The sequence below is a fragment of the Patagioenas fasciata genome, chromosome 30, assembly GCF_037038585.1.
Source record: "Patagioenas fasciata isolate bPatFas1 chromosome 30, bPatFas1.hap1, whole genome shotgun sequence".
Lineage (NCBI taxonomy): Eukaryota > Metazoa > Chordata > Aves > Columbiformes > Columbidae > Patagioenas > Patagioenas fasciata.
The window spans coordinates 1,577,610-1,602,957 of NC_092549.1; the positions used below are offsets into that span (position 1 = coordinate 1,577,610).

Below are 25,348 nucleotides of genomic sequence, written 5' to 3' on the forward strand. Positions count from 1 at the left end.
CACCCAGGAACCTGAGAGGTGTTGTACCATAGTCCTGCCCTTGGCCTTGCACAGCCCCACATCACACTGTCCCAGGAAGAGCCCTGGGCAACATGTGAGGGACAGGATCTCTCTTCCCATGAGCTGGGGTTCATGGCTTTGCCCTTTCGTTAGTAGAGTCAGAGCTTGGCACTTTGTCTTAAGTACTACATCCAGATTACTCAGCATCAGAAACATCTTTATCTAGCTTTTCCTGATCTGTCATCTCTGCCTCCAGTTTTCTGCTCTAACCAGACACTGGGGACAGTTGCTTAGTTGTGTCCCTCAGTGGGACCCATTAACATTACAAGAAACTTTGGGATTTGCATCTGACTTTGACTCCTTGAGAGGTTTCTTCAACTTCCTCTCAGGGTCTGAGGTTCACGGACTCAGCACAAACCCATCAGAGGTGTCACTAAAATGCCTTGGGCTGCTCCTGTGCTGCTGAGTGAGGCTGGAACAGAGGGAGCTCATGACAAGTGGCAGCACCGCTGAGAGACAGCTCTGCCCAGGAGCAGCTCCTCTGCAACGCGCAGCAGGGCTGAGGGGTCTGCTTGGGTATCTCAGGAAGATGAGCAGGAAAGAGAGAGGTGAAAGGCATTCAGGACTGGGAGGATGACTGTGAGAGCACTGGAGAAGAAATCTTCACAATCCTTGGCACGCTAAGTCTCTGAGTGCAGGGCAATGCAGCTATGGTTCCTGGAGGCATCCCCTAATGCTGCCTCAGTCACAGCTTGTGGGACCTATAACGAGAGGGTTTTTGTTAGGCAATTTTGAACAACTGTGAAGCCAGAGAGTGCAGGCAGGAGTGCCCAGGGCTGTCCTTCAGAGCAGGGTCCCTGCACCCCAGGGCTGTGTGCTGGTGCAGGGACTCTGCAGCTGGCCAGGGTCAGTGCTCAGCCTGCCCGGGGAGATTCCCACAGTGTGGTGGGGAGAAGCTGTGGGTGGAAGGAGTGACCCCCGACAGGTCCTGCTGTCAAGAGGGTGCTGCATGGGTCGGGGCTGCTCACAGCTGCAGATCGCCCCAGTACACTTCCCAGGGGACTTTCAAGAAGCACTGGGAGTCAGGGGCTACCTGAAAGGGAAGGATCCCGTTCTTTCAATCTCCTACTCTGGGTTGTCTGTGTGCTCAATGGGACATATAGATCAATGTCTCAGTTCAGGAGGAGGAAACGAACCTGTGAATCTGTTTGTCCTCGAGCCGAATAAACCTGAGAGTATCAGAAACCAACACACCATGGCTTACAGACAGCATCAGGATCACTTTTCCAGCCTCATCAGGGCTGGTCTGAGGTTCCCATCAGGGCCGGCCCACACAGAGCTGCCCCTGGGCAGTGCTGGCTGCTGGGAGGGGTCTGCAGGGCAGAGCTGAGCACACAGTGGGTGGGATGGGGTCTGTGACACTGACAGGAGGAGACCTGGGGACAGAGACACAGCTGCAGGCAGGGACAGCTCCAGGCAGCAGAGCAGGGGGTGTTCAGGAGCTCTGTTTTCGTCCTTATCTGTACACATCTTCTCTGTAGATGTCTGCTGGGTGCTGTCTGCTGGGCAATGATCTGACTCTCCCTTTAGGACACCCCATCTTCAACAGTCCTTACTCTCTGCTCTACCCGTCCATCTGGACTTGTAAGCTGCCCCCAGAAAGGCCCAGCTGTCCTGTAGGATCCCCGGGAGTGTTGAGCCTTTCCTTGAGTTCTTTGCTTATCTCTGGGAGGGGTTGTGTTCTCTCTCCATCACATCTCCACCTCTGGGCTGAGACAGAGAACGGTTTGCAGACCTACCCTTTCAAATTGTGCTTCCTTGTTTCCATATGAGTCCAGCAGTTTGGGTTTTTTAAAAGAGCAATTTGCATGTGAAGTCATCTTCAAGGCAACACAAGTGAAAGCACAGGACAGATGGACACTGCTGCTCTCCTAAATCTGCACTGAACCACAGAAAACTGAGCCCATTTGCCTGTCCTGTCCCAATACCCTTCATATTTCAGTTATAAAAATGGGGATTTCTGCCTCTGAAGAAAACCTCTTATCAGATGTTATGTTGGAAAATAAAAAACAGAGACAAAATTATTATAAAGACATGCTAAGCCTCTCCTCTGCAGCCCACACTCTTGAGTCATGAGTGCAGATATTGAATTTTTCCATTAACAGTGGACTACATCTGACATTCCACGAGAACGTCAGAGTTGTCACAAATGAGCTCCCATGTCCCTACTGCAGCAGAGCAAACTTGGTTGCTTAGCAACATGTGGACAGAGGTCCTGCTCCTCACAGCACACTCAGCCAGCACAGACCAGAGGAAGGAAATGCATTCCAATTAGGGGAAATTTCTATGAGAAAGGGAGAGGTTTTTCTCAGTTGACTCTGTCCTACTTGTAAGTTGACATTTCTTTTTGAAACAGAGGCCCCCACTGCAAGAAACAGCAAATGTCCAACGGGAACTCCACCACTCGGTTCCTCCTCCTGGCATTCACAGACACACGGGAGCTGCAGCTCTTGCACTTCTGGCTCTTCCTGGGCATCTACCTGGCTGCCGTCGTGGGCAATGGCCTCATCATCACCACCATAGCCTGGGACCGGCACCTCCACACCCCCATGTACTTCTTCCTGCTCAACCTCTCCCTCCTCGACCTGCACTCCATCTCCACCACTGTCCCCAAAGCCATGCCCAGCTCGCTGTGGGGCACCAGGGCCATCTCCTACTTGGGGTGTGCTGCCCAAGATTTTCTGTTTGTCTTTTTAATTTCAGCAGAGTTTTATCTTCTCACCATCATGGCCTATGACCACTATGTTGCCATCTGCAAACCCCTGTACTACAAGATACTCCTGGGAGGTAGAGCTTGTTTCAAAATGGCATTCAACATGTTTTGGTTTGGTTTTTGGTTTTGTGGGTTTGTTTGGTTGGTTTGGTTTGGTTTGGTTTGGTTTGTTTTTTCCTGAGGAACTAACCTAGTATATCTAAGGAACCAGTCTCCTTGCATAAAATAAAGAATCCAGCAGAAATATCTGAAGATTTGATCCCATTGTCTGTGTCATTGATGAAGATATTAAACAGTCCTGGTCCAAGTATGGACCCCTGAGGGGCACCACTTGTCATCTGTGGAAAAGGACCTGCGATGTTGGACAACAGCGGCCGAACATGAGCCAGCAGTGTGCCCATGTGTCCAAGAAGGCCAACAGCATCCTGGTGTCTACCACAGAATCACAGGGCAGTGAGGTCTAAGTGGAATGCTTGCATGTCTATAGAGAATAATCCATCACTTGAATTAAAAAGAAGCAACTAAGCAGTTAAATTTCATTAATCATGGTGTTTTCTCCTGTTTTGTTTTTCATTTTCTTCCTTTTCTTTTTAAATTTCAGCAACATATTTCTGAATTTCTTCATGGTTTATGATCTTCAGCAGCTACTCTGTCCTCATAACTGCCAGCTCAATGTTCTTCCCACCAGACTGCACCACCTCACAAAGAGCCCTGATTACAAGCTTGATAGTGAGATCATCTGTTTCAATGGTTCCACAAGTATAGCTTTTCTACAGAAATTCACACACAAATTTGGCTCCTCTGACAATGACATTAGCCATCCAAGCATGGTATGTACCAGAGGGATTGGTCTGGTACAGCCTGGGGGTTCCATCAAAGTCAAATCCCATGATCAGAGCAGAGATACCAAAAGATCTGCAGCCATTGCTCTGTGTGTATTTCTGTTTTAGGCTAGCAATATAAGGACTGATGTACACCATGGTGACAGGATGCTCCACTGTCAGTCTGTGGCTTTGACACTCCACATGAGCTCTGTTTATAACTATTCTGGCAACAGCCATCACCCCTGCAAAAGCCATGCAGACATTGTTATCCTGAGCACAGATCATCCATACAGGTCTTTCATCCTGAAGTTATGCCACAGACTTCTTTTCCACACCAAGAACAACAAGATCCTTCCCTCTTACTCCAGCCACAGTGAAGCCCTTCTTCACCACCTCCTGGGCCTACTCCACCTAGAAAAGATGCCCATCCTTGAAGAATATGGTGATGGCCCACAAATAGTGTGGCCAACAGGACCAGGGCAGTGACTATCCCCCTGTACTGGGCACTAGTGAGGCCACACCTCGAATTCTGTGTTCAGTTTTGGGCTCCTTACTACAAGAAAGACCTTGAGGTGCTGGAGAGAGTTCAGAGAAGAGCAATGGAGCTGGTGAAGGGTCTGGAGCACAAGTCTGATGGGGAGTGGCTGAGGGAGCTGGGTATTTCCAAACTAGGAATATAACAACGATAGCCACTCACTCGCTCATTCTGTGACCCTGCCACCAACTAGGGGAGAGAATCAAAGAAGTGGGAAACTCATGGATTGAGATAAATAAAACAGTTTAATGAAATAACAAAATTATAGCAATAACGCACTATTTCTAATAATATATAGAAAATAGAATTTGAAGTAAAAGATACTCAGTCCAGTTCCTCACAAAATCCATTCACACTGAGCAGCCAGTCCCAGGAGGAGACACCCTTGTCCTGAACAACCGACCCTGGAGAGAGAAAAGAGAAAAAGGCAGAAAGGCCCAGAGGCTTCTGCAAAACAACAGAGTGGCAAAAAAGAATTCTCAAACAGAACTCCACTGGAATGGAGCAAAACAAGAATCAATCTACATTTCCCTCTCTGTTCCCTCTAGCTGGAAAACTCCAACTCTCCTTAAACATGAAGCATGACACAAATGACATGAAATATTCTCAATGATCAGTCTGGATGTCAGTCAAGGTCTGTCCCATTGTCACGGTCCATTCGGTGATGGACTCGTGATGGTTCGTCTACCTTGATCTCTAAGCACAAAATCAAGGCAACCAAAATGCTAAGGGGTTATAATTCAAACAAACAGTGTTACTTTCTTCTTTAGCCCATAAAGCAGCATGTGATAGAGAAAGTAGAGAAAAAGGGAAAGAAAAAGAAAAGGGGGAAAGAGGATTGGTTACCAACATGAGTCCAAAGGCGTCCCTATGGTCCCGGGTCCCGAACAGCATCCTGCCGGTCCTCTGTCATGATCCGTGATCCTTTGGTGGGAAAATCTCAATGATGTCCAGTCAGGAGTCATCTTTTATGCTTCTTCACCCCCCCTCGCTCCCATTGTTTGAGGCCAGTCTCTGCCTTTGTTTCGCAATTCAGGCTTAACTGTGCAAGTTTGAAGAATCTCCGCTTCGCCTGCCAGAACCTGTCTGCGTCTACATAGCCTCACGTTCAGGGGTCTCTTACTTGTTCGTTGGGTGACCCTCAGTGAGCCTCTGCGCATGCTCTTCTTCATTGGCCTTAGTAAGAGGGAGGAGGTGGCGGGCAAGTTTGGCTGAAGCAGCAGGTGAAAATCCATCTTCTGGACAGCAGCTATTGTCCCCAGGTTGGAGAGACCTGTGCAACGCAGTTCTTCTCCTCAGGCCTCTCTCCAAGCCATTGTCCATCTGTTCTTGATGACGATGTTCAGGCAGATACTGTTCTTTGGACCGATTCCTACGCTCATCCATGCCCCCCTTCCCTGCTGCCTCACACCTGCAGCCAGAGAATTCAGAAAAGACCTTGGCTCCCAGACAACAACTAAGATAACAATAAGTTCTTACATTCTCGTTGTCCCAGCTCAATGACACTCGCAAGTTACTGGAAAAAAACAAAACAAAACAAAACATTAATTCTGTCCCAGGGTGTTATCTTCTTGTTTTCAAAATGAATCCAAACAATGACCATGCTAGCTATGAAAAAGAAAAGTTTCTAACTGCATGAAAGGGTTGTCAGGCTTTGGAATAGGCTGCCCAGGGAGGTGGTTGAGTCACCATCCCTGGAGGCGAGAAGTGGTGCTTAGGGACATGGTTTAGTAGGGGGTTGGAAGTTGTAGGTTTGTGGTCAGACATGATGACCTGAAAGGTCTTTTCCATTCTACGTGATTCTATGATTCTTCTGTATGTCTACCTATACATATAGATTTTTTCCATATACTTACGTAGAAAGACAGACAACACAGACCTGATGAGATCAGTGCCAATTTGTCCATCCAAAAAGAGTGTTTTACTTAAGCTTTTTACCATAGTTTCCTCCATCAGGCAAGAGCAGTCAACACCTTAAAAGCATGACTCACTCTGTGAGTTAGAGGTAACATGGACAGTTATGGGAAGAGAGTTTTTTGGGGACCCTGGGCTCTGTGTTCGACACAAGAATTACCTTTCTTAAAACTGCAGGTTTCAGTATGATGAAAATGTTTTAGAACATCTTACTAAAATGAAGCAACAAAGAAAGAGAATGAAAGATGTCCTGTTGCAAGTTCAAGCATAAAACATTGCTGGTATTGTTATCCTCCTTGTTTTGTCTTGTTTTAATATGATGACCTCTGGGGGATTTTGTGTGCTGCCCTTTTTTGCAAAGGCAAGTCATTGTAAGATTGGGTTGGGATGCAGTTACAGAAACAAGGGTAAATGGTGCCAGTGTAGGTACCCTGGAACTCTCTGCCCAGGCTCCAGCTGCAGCTTCCAAGGGTCTCTTATCTCTACGAGGTCCTCTGTGACTGCGCCCGGTCCAAGATGTGGACCTCAGAGACACTGGCTCCTCTGGAGGCAGCACTGGATACTCATAGTCAGACAACGGAGTTCTGCCTGGAAACTTGAGAAATTTTACACATTTGAAAGTAAGAGTAGGAACTCCTCAGCTGAAACAATATAATACTTCTAATAAAATATCCATGTTTTCCTATGAGATCAAAATGAGAAATTTTCAGGATGTGCATCATAAGCAAGAGAACTATTGGCCTTCCACTAGACTGGCCTTGACAGCACTCTCCCTTTGATCTCCTTCATCTTTCATGTAATTCTATGAGTTCTAAGTAAACTGATCTTTACTAAAGTCACATTTCCAGCAGCCAATATGCACATAACTATGCATATGCCTGTGATTGGTCTCTGGATTTCCCTTCCCCTTACTCTTTGGTCTTTCAGACACCTCTCAACAATCCAGTTGCTGCTTTGAGCTTCAGGGAGTTATAAGCTTGCCTGTCTTGCAGTACTCTGTCTTCAACCAACTCTTTAATTGTGTTTATTTTATAATTTATTTTCTGTCTGAAACATATGTTGAATGGTCAAGCCTTGTGGAAGATGACCCTTATTGGTGGCAGCAGGTACTTGGAATACAGTTGACGAGTGTTTTGGTTTGTTTGTTTGGCTGTTTTTTTTTAATAATGAATCTAATCAGTTTTATTTCATTTGTTTGTTGAAAAATAAGAACAATGCCTCTTTTCCTCTGTGCAGCCAGGTCTCTAAAGACAGCAGAGGGGAGCTGGTGCAAAGGAACTGTAACATCCAGCTGCAGACTGCAGTGGAGAAGTCTGATGTAAGGAAAAGGGATGCAAGTCCCAGGTGGTCAACAAGAGAAATTATGGGGTTGGGGACATGTGGAGCAAGATTGTCCTCTGTGTGAGACCTCAAAGGACAGCTTCTCCAACCAGTTCAGATCTCCTTAGGAGAGTCCCTGGATCAATATCAATCAGATAATGCTGCAATTACCTCTTCTCTAAACTAAATAGTAGTAAACTACACCCTGTACAATAAAAATGCATATTTATTAGAGACTCTTTGAAATCTTTCTCCAAAACTACAGCAGGAAACCTCTCTAATTAACTGTGCAAGACCAGAAGACAATTAGAGGAAGAGTCATCATTTGTTAGGGCTTTTTTCAGTGTAATGAGGGCCATAGTGCATTTGGTGTTGAGTCCTTCAACCTCAGATGCTGAGAGGAGATTGCACAAACCTTTCCAGAAGCCAAAGTCAGAATTAAAATATACTAAGTACCTTGAAGTAATAATGAGTTCTGCTGAGGCAAACTACCAACAAAGCCTCCCCAGGGACTCATTAGAGCAGATAATTGGAGGCCATGATAGCAGATAGACAAATGGAATGTGCAGGGAGCTCAGATGCTGAGAAAACCCTGGTTTTGTTGGGTGAAGCAGAGAGGCCAAGGCCTGACCCCCAGCCCCTGGGAAGGCAGATCCTGTCCCTCACACATTGCTCAGGGCTCTTCCTGGGGCAGGACGACGTTGGGTGTGTGATGCTGAGTGAAGGACAATGGTGTGACAGTTCCCAGCCTTACTGGGGGTGTGCAAGGAGGCCATGAGGCCCCTCCCAGTGCCTGAGGACAACATGTCTCCTCATAGGTCTTGGTGGCAGAGACAATTGTCATAGCTGTGGGGACAAAGACTTGGGTTCTCTTGTTGACTTCCAGCCTTTCCAGCCCCCTTTAATCTCCACCACAGTGGGCTGTGGACAGCCATCTCACTTCCTTCCCTCGCTCTCACCCTGGTATTTTCACACATTCACTGATTTGTCTCCATCCTCACACTGTTCCTTGAAACACAAAGAGATGGAGAGTTCTCATCCTTCTGGATGATTTGTTATATCACATTTCTTCCTTCTTATGTGCAGTCTTCACCTTCCAAGCTACATTGTATGGCAGTGTTTCTCTCTCCTGCTGTTTCCTATCTCCAAGGAAAGCTTCACCATCTGGGAAACATTCCTTGAAGCCAGAACCTCAACCCATCCGTTTTCTTGTAGCCTTTCACTTGACCAGAGAGACGTAATCTCACCATAGTCTTCCAAGTCTAGTCACCTTTCATCCTCTCAGGTAGACAGGACCAAGCCAGGTACCTGCTGCTGTCCTGCTGCAGAAGAGATGTGACAACCAAAATATCAGCCGCCGTTCTTGAAGTGAACCCAGGTCCTTTGGCAGAGGGGATCTCACAGTCAATGTGCCAATTAGGTGCCTTCTGCTGCCCTGTCAGAGACACTGGTAGCTGTGAGCTTAAAATCACAAATCCCAGCCATGAGTGAATGGCTGACCTATAAGCTATTTCAGAAAGACGTGACCTCACAGTCCCTTTCCCAGCCATGTTCCTGCTACTGGCCTATCAGCTCCAGAGACAGAAATGACTTCACATCCCCCTCCACTGCCATTGGCTTCCTGCTGGATTATGAGTTCCTGAGACATAACTGACCACATGATATCACACCCAGCCATCACTTTCCTTGTGGTCCAGTATGTGATCAGAGGAAAGTAAGCTGGTTTCATCAAACGTTTCTAATATATTTCCTACCAAGGGTTTGAGTGGAGAAACCATTGTATTTACATTGGTGCATTTTCTATCTCTGTTTCTGCCTCTCTGTTTTTTCTTCTTCCTCTCTCTGATCTGTTTTGAAAGAGCTCTCTAAGGAATCCTAAATAACACAAGTTGGAAGAGTCCCCTGAACACCATTGCACTGGGTCTGCCTGCGACTGAGTTGACTTTCCCCACGAGCAGCCCATACACTGCTGTGCTTTGTGCTCCTGGCTAGAACGGTTTTCATTACACACTGATTGTTTGTCTATTAAGGACACTACAGGAGACCACATCAAAGGCCTTGCTGAAGTCCCACTACAAAACATCTCCTTCTTTTCCCTCCCACGTGTGTTATACAATCCCTTCCTTGTCCTTGAAACGGCTGGAGATGACTGCAGGATGACTTCCCTTCCCTGGTGAGGCTGACCACTCTGTAATTCTCCCAATCCTCCTCCCTGCCCTTTTTGAAGGCTGCTTTCACGTCTGCCTTTTACAAGTCCCCAGTAACATCTCTGGCAGCTCTGGCCTTTCCAAGGTGTTTGAAGGAGGTCTCACAATGACACTGGCCAGCCTTCTCAACCTCCTTGACACCAAAAGCCCTCTTGATATCCCACACTACCAGAGGAGTGCCCAGGACACAACACACACCTGCCCAGGTCCTTCAGGGCCAGTTCAGAAGAGAACCAGAAGATATTTCTTCCAACAGGCCAATAATTCCAACGGGCTCTATCTGTATCTCACAGCTTTCTTAAGCCTTTTTGTCAGTGCTTCCTTGTGCTTTCTGCTCTGTAGGCTGTAGGTGAGAGGAGAGAGGTGATAGGTGAGCAGGTGAGCAGGGACCAGGATGGTTTTTAAAAAGGGCTTTGTTAAACTACCTCAGGAGGGCTGTTCTGGGCATCACACAGACAATGATGTAGCAAACAGTGTCAGTAACAAGATGAGAGGAGCACGTGGAGAAGGCCTTCTGCCTGCCCATGCTGGTCAGGAGAGCTGTCCCAGGGAGGCAGCTCTGATGCACTCATAGGATGTCACGTCAACAGGAAGGGGAAGGCTGGATCTAAAAAGCAGGTTATGAGCAAGAGTGTCATGGTTTTACTGCAAGAGAATTCCACCACTGTGGAAAAATCACAGACGAGTTATCAAGTATGCTGGAGCCACAAAGAGGGGTCTGGGACAAGGATGAAATTATTCATGTAGATGACATCAGTCCCCCTAGCCAAAAAGCAGCTGTCTTCTGAAAACAACCTTTCCAGTTCAGGAGCCTTGCAGAGAGAAGGGGGTGGCACACAGCCCAGTACTGATCATCAAATGTGTCCACCAGCAGGAAACACTCCATATATTGTTCCGGATTTACACATTCTGGCCACCATAATAGGGTCTGAAGCCCAGGTCCTGCTGAAAATGTGAGATCCGAGTGAAGGCTTCCAACTCCTCTTTTATTATTTCTTAGGTTACAGCTCGAGATGGGTGCCTCCAGGGAGGGACTCCTACTCCAGACTGTGCCCCTCAATTAGAGTTGTATCACCCAGAATTCAATCCCCAAATCCAATCACTTAATCCTGCTCAGTTGTCTCTTGATTTCTTATTGATTTTCCCTGTCACTGGACTGGGATTCTGAAGTTACTGTGATCTCCTGAAATTGATTCACTGGTCCTTATCTTCTTAATTCTACTCATATTGGCCGATTCAGCTAGTTCTGTTTTAGCCACATTAGTTTTATCAAAATGTTCAGACTCAGTCATCTCTTGCAGTCTAAGGCTTAAACTACTTTAGCTACTAGTGCTGAGCCACTAATGCTAAATGAGACTCTTCAGAAAGAAGGTTATATTTAATCAAATTTCTTCTATAAATGTACAGGTGCAGGAAATAGCACTAACATTGCTGTGAGCAGATATTGTGCTGTCCCCAGTCAGGGGACAGTCAGGGTGGTGGAGATGCAACAGGTTTCCAAGTTTTCCACTGGTAGCCCCATGATGAGGGTGCCCCCAACCACAATTGTGGGGCAAGTTATGACAGAGGGGAGGAAGAGATTTTTTTCCTGAGGATTGAGGACATTCCTCATTCCCATTGGAGGAAATTCCATTGAAAATTGTCTGATTGTCCTTGTCCCCTTGTTCTGTGGAAATTTGTAGGTCTTTGTGTCTCCTCTCTCCTCCTAGGACACCTATGAGTGAGAGCATTTGTTTGTCTTTTAGGTGGTTAAAGAAAGTGTGAAGGAAGTTCAGAGAGGTGAAACATGGAGGTGTGTGTGCTTCTGACTGCATCACACTCCCTAGATGTGCTTTGTGGAAGGCGAGAAATGCCACCTTGTAGAAGGTAACGCTCATGCTTGCAGAACCCTTTCTGACTGCATGGGTGAGATGCTCAAGAGGTGTCCTTCTTTCATACTGTGTAATAAACAGGACAGGTCATAAAGACAGGAAGGCTGATATAGCAGACAGGGGCATTTGCAAGGAACCAGACAAGGCCAGTGAGAGAAATCTCATTTGGATGGTGGGAGTTGTTCCTGGAGTCACACACAGGAATGTCAGGGCTCTGACAGGGGTGTATGGAAACACAAGTGCTTCCCTTGCACACGCAGAGGCCCTGCAGCAGGCTCTCCAGCCACCTGTTCCACTCCCAGAGGCTAGGAGGAACCTCAGCCCTCTGCTGTGTCTCTCTGCTGTGCACCTGTCTGAGATGACCCATGGTATGAAAAATGCACATTGGGACATAGGTTCCAGGAAGCACATCCCAGTGCTGCATTCAGGTGGTTTCCCAGGGGATTTATGCTCAAGGTGAAGTGACTTAAAGATTCTACTGTCTGACCTACTGACCTTTATGGCACCTCTAGGAACAGCTGATGGTGTCTATGCTCACTTGGATTTATCTCACAACATGTACACGATGAGCCTGCTTACATCCTACTAGTACAGTGCAAACATGGACTTTTGACCTAGTCATATGGTGTCCCTCCATGGAGAAACAAACAACCTCTTGGACATGGGGTAAGAGCCCAGTACTGGGAATGGTGGTTGCAAGGGACTGATCTGTGACAATTGCCCTTGAGGACCTTCTCCAGGGTGTCCAGTGAACAATGGCACAGACCATACCCTGCCCTACTGGTCCTGTAAGTCTATCCCAGGATGTCTGACTGTACAAGGACACTGCTGCATGCCTCAACCCTGCACACTCACACACTTTATTTGTACATGGACGTTTTCTTTGCCAGAGCACTTTCTTGAGCATCTTCTTGATAGAAACTTTGAAAGAAGACCTCAGCCTTCAGGCACTGCTCTCAGGAGATCCCCTTTCATTGTGGAAATATTTTTATGGAGGCCAGCTCTGTCAAAAAAGACCCCATTGCCCTTCCCTGCCTGTGATCACAGGACTGCCACGAAGCAGGACTGTGAACAAGCTGCAAAAACACTCAGGCTTTAGGTCAACAAAAGGGCTCAGGAGAAGAGTGTGGAAGTTAAGAGAGAGCAGCTTAGGAAAGACCAAGCACTGGTCCTCTCTGGCCATGCTGCTGTGCAGGAACGATTTTCCTTTTGCCTCTGCACACAGGAACTGCCCCTGCAGCTCCAGAGAAGGTCTTTGAAGAAGCATCTCATGAAACCAAGTCACTGTGGGGCACCTTATTTGAACACACAGAGATAGTTACTCCTGAAAGTCTCTGTGTCACACAAGATGAGTAGATACTGATGTAGAAATGCTATGACTAATGACATCTCTTTGTAGAAAAGACTGTCATAAGTAGAAAAATGAAAAAAAAAATCAAACCAAATGAAGGACAAATGGCAAAAAACAGGCTGGACTGTAAGGAGTTACTGTCGAGGGTTAAGATTGTGGGGTGACAATAAAACCCTGGCGGATGCATTATTAACCTCCTCTCCCTCCGCCACTACCCCTTTTTGCCCCTCCCTCTCCCCCCTTCCCACTCAGGACAGGCGATCGGGAGGGAAAGAAGGACAGAGAGAAAAGAGTTGGAAAAATTAAAGATGTTTTACTAATGCTACTGATAAGAATAGAGAAAATAATACAAAATATACAAAACCAATCTTGAAAGTCTCAGCAACTGCAGAGCCAGCACCCAAAGTCCTGGATTGGTCTCTGTAACCAGCCAGAGCTGGATTCAGTCTCTCACTAGGCCTCAGTTTGCAGGGACAACCAGCAAGGTCCTCTCCTAATGCTGGTCATAAGCAGAAGGGAAAAAGGAAAAAAGGGCCGAGATCCTCGTGATCTCCCACTTTTATATGAAGTATTCACGTGAATGGAATGATATACACAGTTGGTCAGTCTCTTGGTCACTGGTTTCTCGTTGCCCCTCTCACGAGATGTCCATCCGTACTTATCAATAAGTTTGCATTCCATTGCTCTGTTTACCAAAACACGTATGTGGTTGTCCAGGAAAATGCAGCTAATATGAAGGCTTTAGCTGGCAGGCAAAATTCACTAAAAGAGAAACTTGTTTTTTAACAAAACCGGGACAGTTACCTTATGAGTAATTTGCAGAAGGAGATGGAAAGTCTATTTTGTCTGAAATAATCTTGTCATCACTTTCCTCAGGGCATCCCTGAGTTCCTGGTTCCTCATGCTGTAGATGAGGGGGTTCATTGCTGGAGGCACCACTGAGTACAGAACAGACACCACCAGGTCCAGGGATGGGGAAGACACAGACGAGGGCTTCAGGTGGGAAAACATGACAGTGCTTACAAACAGGGAGACCACGACCAGGTGAGGGAGGCAGGTGGAAAAGGCTTTGTGCCGTCCCTGCTCAGAGGGGATCCTCAGCACGGCCCTGAAGATCTGCACATAGGACAGTATGATGAAAACGAAACAGCCAAATACCACTAAGACACCAACCACAAGAAACCCAGTTTCCCTGAGGTAGGAGTGTGAGCAAGAGAGCTTGAGAATCTGTGGGATTTCACAGAAGAACTGGTCCAGGGCATTGCCCTTGCACAATGGCAGTGAAAATGTATTGGCCGTGTGCAGCAGAGCATGGAGAAAGCCACTGGCCCATGCAGCTGCTGCCATGTGGACACAAGCTCTGCTGCCCAGGAGGGTCCCGTAGTGCAGGGGTTTGCAGATGGCAACGTAGCGGTCATAGGACATGATGGTGAGAAGCAAAAACTCCACTGAAATCAAAAAGGCTAACAGAAAGAGTTGGACAGTGCATCCCGTATAAGAAATGTCCATGGTGTCCCAGAGAGAATTTGCCATAGAGTTGGGGACAGTGGTAGTGATGAAGCCCAGGTCAAGGACAGAGAGGTTGAAGAGGAAGAAGTACATGGGGGTGTGGAGGTGCCGGTCACAGGCTATGGTGGTGATGATGAGGCCGTTGCCCAGGAGGGCAGCCAGGTAGATGCCCAGGAAGAGCCAGAAGTGCAAGAGCTGCAGCTCCCGTGTGTCTGTGAATGCCAGGAGGAGGAACTGAGTGATGGAGCTGCTGTTGGTCATGGGGCACTGTCATAGGAAGAAAAGACAGTGACAAGTTAGGGAAGACCTCTCTGAACAAAATCAAAGCCATCTCTTATACAAACTGCTTCACACACTCTTTTCCTTTTCCAGGAGACCTTACTTCAGCTCTATGGCTTTGCTGAGTGGGAGAGGAGGCGAGGGGGCTTGTTCAGAGGAAGGGTTCTGCATTGCAGAGGATCATATGGAGGTTTCAGAATTCTCCCTCCACAGCATTACTGGTGTTAGTTTCCTCCCCTTCCTTCCTTCCTTCCTTCCTTCCTTCCTTCCTTCCTTCCTTCCTTCCTTCCTTCCTTCCTCCCTCCCTCCCTCCCTCCCTCCCTCCCTCCCTTCCTTCCTTCCTTCCTTCCTTCCTTCCTTCCTTCCTTCCTTCCTTCCTTCCTTCCTTCCTTCCTTCCTTCCTTCCTTCCTTCCTTCCTTCCCTGCTGCCTGGAGATTTTCCATCTGGGGGCTGTTTCCCTGTCCTGTGTCTTTTCCCTGTCAGTTCTTACAGACCCCATTCCAACCTCTGTGCACTCACCCTGGCCCTGCCTGCCTGTTTGCAGGCACTGCCGGGGAGCATCTTCCAGTTTGCAGGAAGAAAAAAAGGACAGGTAAGAACAACCCTGATGAGTCCAGCAAAGGTGATTCTGTTGCTGTCCACATCTAGAAAAGTGACTGAAGGGATTTTAGGAGGCTTCTGTCAGACCTGTTGATCACTCAGAGTTGCAGTTCCGGAGTCTCAGTGTCTTGGCAAAACTTGAGATCTACTTTTCCATTTATCCTTTTCTCATCCCTGCCCCACCTCCCACCAATTCCTGGAATAGCAATCTGAAAAGACAGATTCCAGAAAGCTCCTTATCTTTATAGCAATACCTGCACTGATCTTCTTTTTAAGGCATCCCCTCTGGAAAAATCCTGGGGGTGATGTGGAGCTGTGCCATCTCAACAGCAGAAGGACTTTGCTCTGCTGGGGGTCACTCGTTCTACCCACAGTTTCTCCCAACAGCACCATGGGGATCTCCCCGGGCAGGTTGAGTGCTGACCCTGGCAGACGGCAGAGTCCCTGCCCGAGCACAGCCCTGGGGTGCAGGGACCCTGCTCTGCAGGACAGCCCTGGGCACCCTGGCCTACACACACCATTTCATCCTCAGAAGGCAGCTGTCATGTGTTATGCAAGAGACTATCTGAAAGTTTTACTTACGTATCTTGTAGGCTTTTCATTGTGTCAGCCTTATGAAATCTCATCATGATTTGCAGATGCAATGATGTGCAGCCACAAACCTACCGTCTGTGAAGATTTCTCTCCTTGTGAACTCACAGCAATCCTCTCACCCCACATTGCCTCTAATGTCTCTCTCTGTCTTGCTCCTCCTCAGCACCTCCAGGCAGAGCCCTCAGCCCTGCTGCGCTGTGCAGAGGAGCTGCTCCTGGGCAGAGCTGTCTCTCTGCAGCGCTGCCGCTTGCCAGGAGCTCCCTGTGTCCCAGGAGCCCAGCCCAGCTCAGCAGCACAGGAGCCGCCCAAGGCAGCACTTTCTGTGTTCCCTCCAGGTGTCCCTGGGGATCCAGGAGCACCTCCTGGGAAAGAGGCTGAAGTCATCACTGATGTTCCTTCTCAAGGGAGAAACCTTTCAGTCATGAGCATAGTCAGACACTGGGAGCTGTTTCCCATGCAGTGTGCACCCACTCTGCCCCAGAAAGTGACCAAGATGTGCTTGGATAAAGCCCTGAGTAATCTGGTCTGACCCTGCTTTGAGCAGGAGATTGGTCAAGACACCTCCCAAGGCCTCTTTGAGTCTGAATGATGCTGTTCTTCCTTCCCCTTCATGTTTTCAAATTAGGGAGAGCTCTCAGGTTCTCCCTGACTACAGAAATAATTTGCATCAAGTACAGGACTGCTTTACAAGTACCTCCAAACAGTCCTGACCACATATTTTCCATCCCTTTTCATTTGCCCCCACCCAAGTTCTTTTGTGCCATGCTAATACTATTCCAAAAGGAACAGCCCACCTTGTTCATCTTGTCAGAGCAGGTTGCTCACTAGATGTCAGCATCCATGTACAGAGTCTGTACATCAGCGAGGCATCAAAACCACCATTACAGAAATGGAGACAAGGCTCTTGACCAGCTCCTTGAACCCAGGAATCAGCACACCTTGTCTCCTGAGACTACCGAGAACACCTAAACTCTAAGTGCAGAGCAGAGTGAGTCCTCGTTGGGTATCCTGGCTTGTCTCCTGACACATGTGGTGCTTCAGGCTGTGAAGAGGATCAAACACAGCTTTTTGACTGGAGTAGTTTCATTTTACACGTGTCACACAGGGCACATGAAAGGAGCTCAGAACTCCAGACTCTGCTGGACAGTTTGGACTTCAGAGACTGGAAATGCAGGTAACGGTGTGTGTCAGTGTGCATCACGTAAACATTCTGGCTTCCTTTGTGCCTTTGCACCAACCTGGGATCTATTCCTTGGGGTTCTTTGGCTAAAAAGGAAATAACTCCCCTATGCCACCTCTCCATCAGGCCAGACAAAAAGGGAGAAAAGGTATGGAAGCAGGATGATTTCGGGGCACTTCTGTCCAAGAGGTGTACTCTTTAAATGATACAAAAAGGTAGAAGAGAGGGAAAAAAAATCACTGTTCTAAGAACATCATGCAAGAGGCTAGCTACCGAGATGTAGTTCCTGTTTTGAGAAGTGAGAATGACTGTTGAGAATGAAATTCAAGAGCTTTAGTTCATTATCACAACTGAGAATAAGTTCTGTGTTATTAGTAATAGTACCACTATTCAAAAACATCTTTGAGAGTGTCTCAGTTTTCCTTGGATCCAAAGCTCAACCTGCTCATGTTTTGAAAGGACTACTTCAAACCTCTGTGACACAAATCTCTACAACCGTCTCTCATCGAAGGTCTTTTACCTCAGAAAGGAGAAAACTTCCAGAATAGGTATCAAACCATTGCCCAACCTGCCCAGGAAAGTTGTGCTGCACAACAGCTGCCCTCAGAGGGAAGTTGGAGGTAGTAGGAGTTGAAATCCTTTTGACTCAAATCACAGAATCATAAAATCATTTAGGTTGGAAAAGACCCTTCAGATCATCGAGTCCAACAATAAATCTAAATCATATCCCGAAGTGCCACATCTACAGGTCTTTCAAATGTCTCCACGGTTGGAAGCTCAAACTCTGAACTGCCAGGACAACATTGGCTGCAGTTAGACATAAAACAATTCTCATGACTGTGAGTTCAGAGCTAGTTGGCAGAGTTTCTCATTCCTCTCACTGACGAGTGCAGGGTGTTGGGGACATGAGAGCATGCGTCAGTTTCCCAGATCCCAGGACATTGCCCAAACCATCCTTCCCTTGGCCTCTTGTGGCAGTATTCTGACATTGGGCCTGTGAGAAACTACAAGAGTCAACAGTGTGAAAATAAGTGTTGGTGGAAAAATACAAGAAGAAAGGACTGTATGCTACTTGATATATCAAGGAAAGGGGGTAACTTGTGATAGACAAAAAAATGCTTTTCTGGCAGCAATGCTGGTGGAAACACAAAATATATCTCTTATGTAATGACTAACTTAGCAAATCAGCAAATACTTGAGCAAGCATCATAGCAAGTATAAATGCAAGCCTGAGTTTGTAATAAACATCTCTCTTTATACCTTAAAGAGAGTTCATGTCTCATTCACTACAGCCTCTGGCTTCTGATTTCTTGGGATGCAAAGCTGGTCAGCCTTCTGTGGGTAATCATGTGAAAAGACATCAATAATCCTTCACGTATTTATGTAATTTATGTTAGTATTGGAAAAAAAAAAAGAAAAGAAGTTTAATCTGGTTATAAATATCTGCAACATAGCACTGTGCACCTGTGGTAGCCATTCTGGAGAGTGCCAATGAAATATATGTTTGCACTATAAGGTTAGATACCTCATCCACAAGTACATATATAAGTGGCTCGTATGAAGGGTGGTCTGGCAAAAGTCAAATATGTGTCCCCAGGTGACATGGACACGGCTCTTGTGCCTCTCCAGAGAGTGGAAGAGGTTGGATCCCCTTCTCAGGTCAGACTCCTTGCCAGGAAGGCACAGCCACAGGGGTAACTCATTAATTTTTTATGGCATTTCACTCAACACCAGTTTTGTTGTATTTTGCACTTTTCAGTGGCTATTCTTTTGCACAAGAGATCATAAAAAAAAACCAAACATTTAACAAGACATGGTCATAAGGGTCCTCTTATGGACAAGAAATTTCACCATGAGCTCTGGAGGGAGCAATGAAGCTTGTAATAAGCACCAGGAAGAACCAAGAAGCTCAAGGGCTCTTCTGAAGAGTGAGAGGCCCTGAACAGCAGTGACTGAGTGTGTGTACATGTGGGAGAGAGGGTCATGCAACGTCAGGGAGAAACAAGGTTATGGCTGATGGCTTTCGCAAATGCTTACAACCATGTCTGAACCCAGAAATAGAGGACTGTTGATATCTGCAGTTGGAAGAGGAATGGAAGTTTTTCCTTGGAAAATGAAAGGAAAGGCCTCTCTTCGGCAAGTCACATATGGCAGTGACATTCCCAACTTGTGGGCATGGCTGCGCCTGGGAGATGGGGAATGGCTGCTGCTGGGGGTGGCTGTGCTCAGTCATGTCCCGTGAGTTTACCTTGCACACCTCTCACTCTCGGAGTGACCTCAGGAAACATCCATGAGCATGGAGGACTCATGAACCTCCTGTAGTGGTTGAGTATGGATCCAGATTGAGGATTCAAGTGAGTTTGGAACTGGGACAGCTTAGGTGATTGAGGAACATTCCCAGGTCTATGAAAGAAGCTGGAGCATTTGTGAGTAGTTCACAGACATTGCCTAATCCTCAGAAAACCACAGCCTTGTGGTTAAAACAACAGCACTTGACACCAAACCCATACCCAAAACACAAATACACTCACAATGACCACAGGCAGAGCCTTGAGAAACATTTGAGAGAAAAGGTCTGCTTTACCAGGCCCTGGGGGTCGGGACTCAGTCATTCTGAAGATAAAGAAACATTGAGGGCTGACATGGCATCAGAGCCACCTCCACATTGCCTTCACCACCTGTAACCAGTGTCTCCGAACTTTTCCTTCACCAGCCCCTAGGGACACGGCTGTTTCCTTCACAGCTTTGTCAGTGATGGCTCTTCATGGGGTCTCAAACAACCTCAGAAACTTGGGGTTTGTCTCTGCCTTTCACTTCATAAGAAGTTTGTTCATTCTTTCCATATGTGCAGTTCAGGAACGTGGCAGCAGAGGGCTCGTTAACATCTAAAATGCCCTTAGAAGTCAAGGCTCTGTGCATCACTTTCCTATAGTCTTCATGTCTGGTGTGGATGAGTAAAGATTTCAGGACTGTAGCCAAGCAGAGAATATTTCCATAATAAATAACCATAAACTAGTATTTCTACTATTTTCCTCCCCCTCCACAAAATTCATACGGATCTGGAGTGTCTCCTGGTAAAGACTGAATGTGTCAGAAAAGGGGGTGCCTGAAACACCACATGAGTGAGAAGATAGGCCAAGACACTTCAAGAGGAATCACACTCCTCTGGACAAACGTGTGTTCCTGGAAATCTCAGGTGCCATGGCATAGCAATACTGATGTTCAGGGAGCTGGTCAAATGACCCATCTCCATTTCTGTAATGGTGCCTGAGTTTTTCAGGTAACCCCCGACTTAAGCCCCATCCACTCCTGGTTGTTCTCCAGACTCCTGCCTTCAGGAACAAAGGTCCAGGAGACCTTGCTGGTGAAGGTGGAAGCAGAGGCAGAGAATCCATGAAGCCTCAGTCCTGTCTGATTCTACTCTTGTGAAGTTCAGCAACAGGCCCACATTAGCCCTGGCTATTCTTTTAGGAAGGAAGTAGCATCAGTTCATCTTGCTGCCCTCACCCTTCCCTGCAGGTATCAAGTCCAGGGGAGCTCTGACACTATCCCTAAATCCCTAAATTCCTCCTTTGCAGCTTCCCCTGCTTCCACCTTCTGTGTGCTGCCTTTTTCCCTGGACCTCTATCAGTTCAGACAAGCAGCCTCACAAGATAAATGCTTCTTCTCGTGGATACTTGGACAGATCATTCTTGTGCTTGAAGAAAATTGTCCTGTAAGGCTTCTCAGATTTCCTGAGACCCTTCACCTTTCAGAGCTGCTTCCCATGGTACCACCTGTATCAGCCCCGCCCAGGTATCTCAAAGTCATCTCTGGAGCCCACCAGCCTGTGCTCTGCTGCTGGCCTTCCTCCCTTCCCTCTGGTGTCTGTGACCCCATGTCCTGGTTTTGTTAAAAAACAAGTTTCTCTTTTAATGCAGATAATTGGCACCCAACGTGGGGCACAAGAAAGGGGTATATTTGGAGATCTTTGGCTTTTCTACTGCTCTGACGTACTTTTCAATTTTCTTGGCACCATGCCAACTCAAAGAGTTGTGATACTTGCGCATCTGTTTGCTTCGGATATTATTTAGTGGTATTAAGGCAAAGTGAATTACATTGACTTAAAGATGTTGTGGCATGAGTTGTATCAGTTATTTTCTACATTGTGCTTGCTGATCCCATATCTGTGTTGGTGTTTCCTTCTGAATCGAAGTATTCATTATATAACAAGAAACTGGACAGAGGTCATGATGATACTGTGTGGTATGGCACTGGTTTATTTCATTATACTGCAGCCGTTAATGAATTTCTACTCGCTTCTGCTTTACCTTGAAAAACCTCCGGGACAGATTAAAGAGCAGAATGGCTCTATATTTGCTAATTGGTCAAGCGAATCTTTAGAAAGGCTGACTAACAATACTTTTGTGTTTTCGCTAGGACAGTTTGCAAATGTTTTAGAGAACTTTGAATATCCTTGGAGCTTTGATAGAACTGTGATGGTGTTATCTGGTTTGCTGAATGTGTGTCAGTTTGTGTTACTGCTAAGAGAAATGAGGTTCAATAGGAGGTTTGCGTCTCTTTTTAGTCCTGAGATTTGCGGTGCGCCTTCGGAAGCTTTAGCAAAAAGCACTCCTGGCCGCTCGAGAAAAGGCAAAACAGCCAAAGCTGCTGCTGCAGCCACTGCCCCCCCAACCGCGGCTTCGCAGGCTGAAGCTCCAGCTCCTCCGCATTGCTCCTCTGCCAAGGCCGCTGCAGATAACACCTCTCCAGCCTCAAAGGCTGACAAGGCAGACCCCCTTCTTGACACACTGCTCACTGCTGCTGCTGTAACCACAGCAATCACTGTGACAGTCATTCAGACTCTGAAAATGAATCAAATGATGGTGAACCCATATCAGCATCAGTTGCTGGTTGTAAGAAAGTCACTAGAAAGACCACTCGTGCAGCAGGTGATGGCACAGGGCCAACATCAACCCAAGAGGCATCATCAGCGCAGGGAGGAGATGAAGTGACCACCACTCGGTCCTTTTCTCCAGGTGAGCTGAGAGATCTGCGAAAAGACTTCAGTCGTCGTGAAGGCGAGAATATTTTAACCTGGCTGCTGCGATGCTGGGACAACGGGGCAGAAACAATTGAATTAGAAGGTGGTGAATCCAGGCAGCTGGGATCTCTGTCAAAAGATTCCACCATTGATAGGGCAATTTCAAGAGAGTCTAATGCCGCTTCTCTCTGGACCCGACTCCTGGCAGCTATGAAAGCCAGATTTCCCTACAAGGAAGATTGTATATCCAAGTTAGGGAAATGGAATACTATGGAGAGAGGTATCCAGTTCCTGAGAGAATTAGCTGTGCGAGAGATCATCTAGGACCAAACAGCCAAGAGGGGACAGACCCAGATAGAATCAATTGCACACAATCTCTGTGGCGCAGATTTGTACAAAGTGCACCACCTGCATATGCTAAGTCATTGGCAGGAATGGTCTGGTCAGCTAGAGGTGTACAAGAAATTAATGAAGTGATTGAGCAGCTCCGGTACTTTGAGGACAGCCTTGCTGGTTCTCTACGGGCTTGTGTCTCCGCTGTGGAGAAACTGTGTGAAAAATCTGATGACCGGTTTGAAAAGCTGTTGCAAGAAATCCAAGAGCTCAGAGCAGACTCGTACCGTTCACGACCTGCACAAACCTATGTTTCAGCTGTTAGGAGAAGGCGTTTCCAATCTCGAGAGAGAGGGCAGAGACAGCCCACAAAAAGAGGTTCACTGTGGTTCTTCCTACATGAGCAGGGAGAAAACATGAGTAAGTGGCATGGAAGGCCGACCTCAGAACTTCAGGAACGAGTACGTGAGATAAAAGGAAAAACTCCTAGGAAGGTGGCTGCTCCAGTTTACAAAAGGAGCAGAAGAGATTCTGATGCTCTTGAAGGAACCTCTAATTCACACCCAGAGACTGTGCAAAACAGGAATTAGAGGTGTCCTGCCTCCAACCAGGTGGAGGAAAGGGATAACAGAGTTTATTGGACTGTACAAATACGATGGCCTGGTACAACACAACCCCAGGAGTACAAAGCTTTAGTGGACACTGGTGCTCAGTGCACAATAATTCCTTCTAATTATAAAGGAACGCAATCCATCAATATTGGTGGAGTGACTGGGGGATCCCAGGAACTGACTGTTGTAGAGGCTGAAATGAGCCTATCCGGAAAGAACTGGCAAAAGCATCCCATTGTGACTGGTCCAGATGCTCCATGCATCCTTGGCATAGACCACCTCAGGAGAGGGTATTTTAAGGACCCAAAAGGGTATAGGTGGGCATTTGGTACAGTAGCTGTGGACACTGAGAAAATTGAACAGCTGTCTGATTTGCCTGGTCTTTCAGATGACCCTTCTGTTGTAGGACTGCTGATGGTTGGTGATCAGCAGGTGCCAATTGCTACCACGACGGTGCATCGCCGGCAATATCGCACCAGTCGAGACTCTTTGATTCCTATCCAGAAGCCGATCCGTCAATTGGAAAGCCAGGGTGTGATCAGTAAGACTCGCTCACCTTTTAACGGCCCGGTCTGGCCAGTGCGTCAGTCTAGTGACGAGTGGAGACCAACTGTAGGCTATCGTGGCCTGAATGAAGTTACAGCACACTGAGTGCTGCTGTGCCTGACATGCTGGAACTGCAATTTGAACTGGAGTCAAAGGCAGTGAAGTGCGATGCTACAATTGACATTGCTCATGCATTTTTCTCTATTCCTGTAGCAGCAGAGTGCAGGCCGCAGTTTGCTTTCACCTGGAGGGGCATCCAGTACCCATGGAATCACTTGCCCCAGGGGTGGAAACACAGTCCTACCATCTGCCATGGGCTGATCCAGACCATGCTGGAGCAAGGTGAAGCTCCAGAACACTTGCAATATATTGATGACATCATCGTATGGGGCGACACAGCAAAAGAAGTCTTCAAAAAAGGTGAGAGAATAATTCAGATTCTTTTGAATGCTGGTTTTGCCATAAAACAAAGCAAGGTCAAGGGACCTGCACGAGAGATCCAGTTTTTAGGAATAAAATGGCAGGATGGCTGTCGTCAGATCCCAATGGATGTGATCAACAAAACTGCAGCAATGTCTCCACCTACTAATAAAAAGGAGACACAGACCTTCTTGGGCGTTGTAGGTTTTTGAGAATGCACATTCCTGACTACAGCCAGATTGTGAGCCTCTCTATTGAGTGACTCGTAAAAAGAACCAATTTGAGTGGGGCCCTGAACGCCAAGCCTTTGAACAAATGAAGCGTGAGATAACTCATGCGGTGGCCCTTGGACCAGTCCGAACTGGACTAGATGTTAAAAATGTGCTCTACACCGCAGCCGGAGATAATGGACTTACCTGGAGCCTCTGGCAGAAAGCACCAGGAGAAACCCGAGGTCGACCCTTAGGTTTTTGGAGTCGAGGATACAAAGGATCTGAGGCCATCTATACTCCAACTGAAAAGGAGATACTGGCAGCGTATGAAGGAGTTCGAGCTGCTTCAGAAGTGATGGGCACTGAAGCACAGCTCCTCCTGCACCTCGACTGCCGGTGCTGAGCTGGGTGTTCAAAGGGACGGTTCCCTCTCCACATCATGGCACCGAAGTTACATGGAGTAAATGGATTGCACTGATCACGCAATGAGCTCGGATTGGAAGTCCCAACCGTCCAGGGATATTAGAAGTGATTACAGACTGGCCAGAAAGCAAAGACTTTGGGATGTCTCCAGATGAGGAGGAAGTAAAACGTGCTGAAGAAGCACCACCATATAATCCGCTTTCAGAGACTGATAAGCAGTGTGCACTGTTCACAGATGGATCCTGTCGTCTGTAGGAAAACATCGAAGGTGAAAGCTGCTGTGTGGAGTCCCACACGACAAGTTACAGAAGCCACTGAAGGACAAGGTGAATCCAGTCAGTTTGCAGCAGTGAAAGCCATCCAGCTGGCTTTGGACATTGCTGAACGAGAGAAGTGGCCAATGCTTTATCTCTATACTGACTCATGGATGGTAGCAAATGCCTTGTGGGGGTGGCTACAGCAATGGAAGAAAAGCAACTGGCAGTGCAGAGGTGAAACCATTGGGAACCACGCTGTGGCAAGACAATTGGAAAAGGCCCTGAGCAAATGACTCTGCAGCAGCCCAGCTTTAAACATGAAGTGCTAGACGCCCTCTGGAGGTCCCCTCCTACTTAAAGTACTTTATGATTCTGGATCTGGGCAAGACCTTGCTAGTTAAATGCCCTTCTACAAATGGCTGGAACAAGGGTTATGGAGACTACCTTAGACTAGACTAGACTGGATATTTCTGTTGGAAGGGACCTATAACACTCATCTAGTCCAACTACCTGATTGCTCCAGGGCTGACCCAAAGGCAAAGCATGTTTTTAAGGGCATTGTCCA

At 47.1% G+C, this 25,348-nt stretch overlaps 1 protein-coding gene and 1 pseudogene across 1 annotated transcript; both read right to left on the bottom strand.

The window, feature by feature from the left end:
• Positions 1–3,312: 3,312 nt before the first annotated feature.
• Positions 3,313–4,050, bottom strand: LOC136112889 (proteasome subunit alpha type-7 pseudogene; annotated as a pseudogene).
• A 9,352-nt stretch (positions 4,051–13,402) lies between these two features.
• On the bottom strand, positions 13,403–14,646 carry LOC136112931 (olfactory receptor 14C36-like). Its single transcript, XM_065857852.2, has one exon. The coding sequence runs from the start codon at positions 14,563–14,565 to the stop codon at positions 13,633–13,635; it is 933 nt and encodes a 310-aa protein (XP_065713924.1). The 5' UTR covers positions 14,566–14,646; the 3' UTR covers positions 13,403–13,632.
• Between the last annotated feature and the right edge of the window lie 10,702 nt (positions 14,647–25,348).

Excerpts from the sequence above, each read along its gene's own strand:
- LOC136112931 (XM_065857852.2), bottom strand. The coding sequence starts at position 14,565 with ATGACCAACAGCAGCTCCATCACTCAGTTCCTCCTCCTGGCATTCACA.